This window comes from Cyprinodon variegatus, unplaced genomic scaffold (genome assembly GCF_000732505.1).
Source record: "Cyprinodon variegatus isolate N-32 unplaced genomic scaffold, C_variegatus-1.0 Scaffold935, whole genome shotgun sequence".
NCBI classification, from domain to species: Eukaryota; Metazoa; Chordata; class Actinopteri; order Cyprinodontiformes; family Cyprinodontidae; genus Cyprinodon; species Cyprinodon variegatus.
In genome coordinates, this window is record NW_015151388.1 from 292,505 (window position 1) to 296,057 (window position 3,553).

Here is a 3,553-nt window from a genome sequence, read left to right on the forward strand (position 1 = left end):
CTGCTTTAACCTGAGTTATTACTTTGAATTTCATATGTCGGTTCTTTACTTTTCTACATAACAAACCACTAATTGTTTAAAATTACTTAATTCAGAATTTTTTGGGTTATCCATAAGTACTGAACTTAGCTGAATCGAGCCACAAAACTACTGTAAATAGCAGTTTCAGCTGACGCTCTTATAAGTGGCGTAGTAGCACAGGCACACTTAGTAGGGTTAACTAAGCGCACCCTTTCCGAGACTGTCGTTCTATTGGCTGGAAAGGTTGCTAGGCGACGATCCAACTGCAATCCACGAGAGAGCAAAAAAAATCCGCAAGCAGAGCCTACGGGTTTGCAAGCGTATTTGAGACTCGAGCAGAGCGCAGTTTGTGCGCGAAGAGAAGGAGGCAAGCGAGAGGAGAAAATATCTGTGCAAGAAGCATTAAATCTGAGAGAAGAAACAAAGATTTGAGAGAGAAGAGAAAATATTTGAGAGAGAGCGCATGTTTTGAGTGTGAGCATTATAAGTTTTGAGTGCAAGAAGAAAATATTTGAGAGAGAGCGCATGTTTTGAGTGTGAGCATTATAAGTTTTGAGTGCAAGAAGATGAAATTCTTTTCTCAAATTGAAATTATGTGCTCTTGCATTATGGCAGGATAATTTCCCCATACATTTCATTTCTTTCACAACCCTCACAAAAATTATTATTACTCTTCCCTAGTACAAACAAAACTCATTCAAGTAGGTATGTCCAGTTCTTAATCTAGTATAAATTATCTCTTACTTCTGCTTCTTTCTCCAGAATTTTTTTTAATCACAGACTTTTGAACCTTAACAGTTTCTTCCCCACTGCCATTAGACTGCTGAATGTTTTGTAGAATGGGTTATTGAATTGAATTTATTATATTTTATCATTATTTATATCTAAAATAATAAAAAAAAAATGTTAGGACTGTAAATTTACAGTCATTTTTACTATTTTTCAACGCTGCACTTTTAAAAGATGAATTTGTCCAGTGAGCTGTTTCCAAACAAAATTTATTTTTGTTTTACACCTGTGTAAACAAAATAACAGATAAAATCTGTCTAAAGTCTATATAATCTTCTTCCCTTCTCATCTTCATCCCATATTTTTTTTTGCCATATTTCTGTTTCTTTCTTTTTAATAATTAATTTACCTTCCCCTTTCCCAAACGGGATCTGATCTATATTCTGCTTTCCTAAAGCCTCTTTAGCTATCTTGTCTGCCATTTCATTTCCTCTCACCCCTTCGTGTGCTGGAAACCAACAGAACTGTACATCTATTCCATACCTAAATAACTTAAACCTAAACAAACTCTGATGAATTTCTAGTACAAGGTCTTTCCCATTTCCTTCTGAATGAATCCTTTCTATTGCAGCTTTAGAATCCGTGCAAATCACCACCCTGTCCGGTCTAACCTCCTCCACCCGCTGTAAACTAATAATAATTGCTACCATTTCTGCTGTGTATATAGATACAAGGTCTGTTAATCTTTACCATAAACATATATTAAACTCTGGAATGAATATCCCTATTCCCACATTTTCTTTTGTATTTTTTAACCATCTGTGTAAATTAAATAAATTACAGTAAATAACTATAACACAATTGTCTAATATATGCTAGCTTTAACCCCAACTTCATTAGGTTTCCATTCTCTTTTCATTTCATATATTTTTAAGTCAACGTTTGTTTCTGCAAACAAACATGGTGGTACAGCACTGATTGTGTTATTTTTAGAGAATTTCTTATCATCCAACTCATATATTTTTGCTGTTCAACCAAAGCCCTTTCTTGTAAATTTGGAATATTTCCAACAGTTCTTAATAATGTTTGCTGCTGGGTTTTCTTCACTACTGCTTTTAATTCTGATCCAATACGAAAGTGACATTTTGACCCCTCTCATTTCTAAAGGACTTTCTCCAGCCTCTATTAAAAGAGCATTAATGGGGGTAGTTTTAGTTGCTCCAGGAATAATACGCAATGCCCTATATTGTAATTTATCTGCTATTTGTAGCAATGATTTTGCTGCTGCTCCATATACCATAAATCCATTATCTATTGCTGATTTCAAAAGTGCCCTGTAGATGTTCAATAGTGACTGCTTATCACCCCCCCAATCATTCCCAGCCACAGCTTTCATGAGGTTTATTACTTTCTTTCCTTTTGTTTCTAACTGATTAATATGCATCTTCCATGTATATGAACTATCTAACCATAATCCTAAATATTTGAATTCTGCCGCTCTTTTAATAGAGTGATCATATAATTTTATTTCTCCTATATCAATATTTATTTTATTACTGAAAATCATATAACAGGATTTACTTAGTGACAATTTGAATCCCCATTCATATGACCATTTTTCTATTTTATTAACTGCTCTCTTTATATTTTTAACTACATACGAGACATTCCTTCCCCTCGACCGTATGGCTCCATCATCTGCATAAAGGGCTGATTTAATGGATTCATCTAGATTTAAGAATATATCATTAATCATAATATTGAAAAGTACAGGACTAATTACACTCCCTTGAGGAATGCCGTTTTCTATTTTAAAAATCTTTTGAGTATTCCACACAAAACTTTTACTCTAATTTCCCTATCTGTAAAGAAACTTGCTATCTAGTTATACATTCTACCACCTATTCCTTTATTTTCTAACTTATTCAATAAACCTTCACTCCACATTGAGTCATATGCTTTTTCTAAGTCAAAGAATACTGCTATTATCGATTCTCTAATTTTTAGTGCTTTTTCTATGTCAGAAGTCTACAGTCATGTATAAGAGTAGATTTTGAATGCCCAGCAGATACTATCACCACCGACGACAGCGTTCAGATAGATGTTCTGCACCATGTGGCTAACTACTCACGTGGAAGAGTTGTGTCTCTCCTTCCTTTTTTCCCGGTGGCAGCGAACAAAACCTCAAATAATTAAATCAGTTCCTACCTGTGCTCTTTGGTGTGAATCGCTACGACTTTGCTACCGCATGCTGAAAGAAACCACTCTCCATAGAAACCCACGAAAGACATGGCTCAGTGCCCCAGACACTTAAGGCCTGCTTGTCGAGTGACCTAAAAGGAAATTAGCTTACTAGCAACGTCTTCTTTTTGTGTTCTTTATTGGCGTTTGGTAAAAAAAAAAAAACTATAAAGGAGGGCATTTACCGCCACCAACTGGCGTGGAGTGTGGCTCATCTTTAAATAATATCAAAAGTTACCGTTCTTAACTGAAATTCTATTAACCAGTTGTGTTTTCTTTAAAAAAAAAAAAATATATATAATTATAATTTGTATAGACTTGTTCCAAAGCTTCTTTGTTATGTGTCTTCTATATCAACTCTTTCTTTATTTCTTTGAAATGCTGTCCTCATGTCTCTTCTTTCTTGTTCATATTTCAGACTTAGACTTAGACTTCTTTATTTGTCATTTTGTATGCACAAGGTGCATACAGAACGAAATTGCGTTACATACAGCTTATGAACGTTGCATTGATATTTCAAAATGGCACAAGTTATAGAAAAATACAAAAAGTGCAGCAGTGG

General features: G+C 34.5%; 1 protein-coding gene across 4 annotated transcripts in view; it reads right to left on the reverse strand.

Annotated features, from left to right (window-relative positions):
* wdr4 (WD repeat domain 4) overlaps positions 1-3,125 on the reverse strand; it is a 34,316-nt gene extending 31,191 nt beyond the window's left edge. The window contains exon 1 of one of the 4 annotated variants that reach the window (XM_015398452.1): positions 2,959-3,119. In XM_015398452.1, coding sequence (XP_015253938.1) covers positions 2,959-3,041 — 83 coding nt within the window. In that variant the 5' untranslated portion in view covers positions 3,042-3,119. Of the gene's footprint in view, positions 1-2,881 lie in introns of all 4 variants that reach the window. The other 3 variants (XM_015398454.1, XM_015398453.1, XM_015398451.1) reach the window with 3 other exon arrangements.
* Between the last annotated feature and the right edge of the window lie 428 nt (positions 3,126-3,553).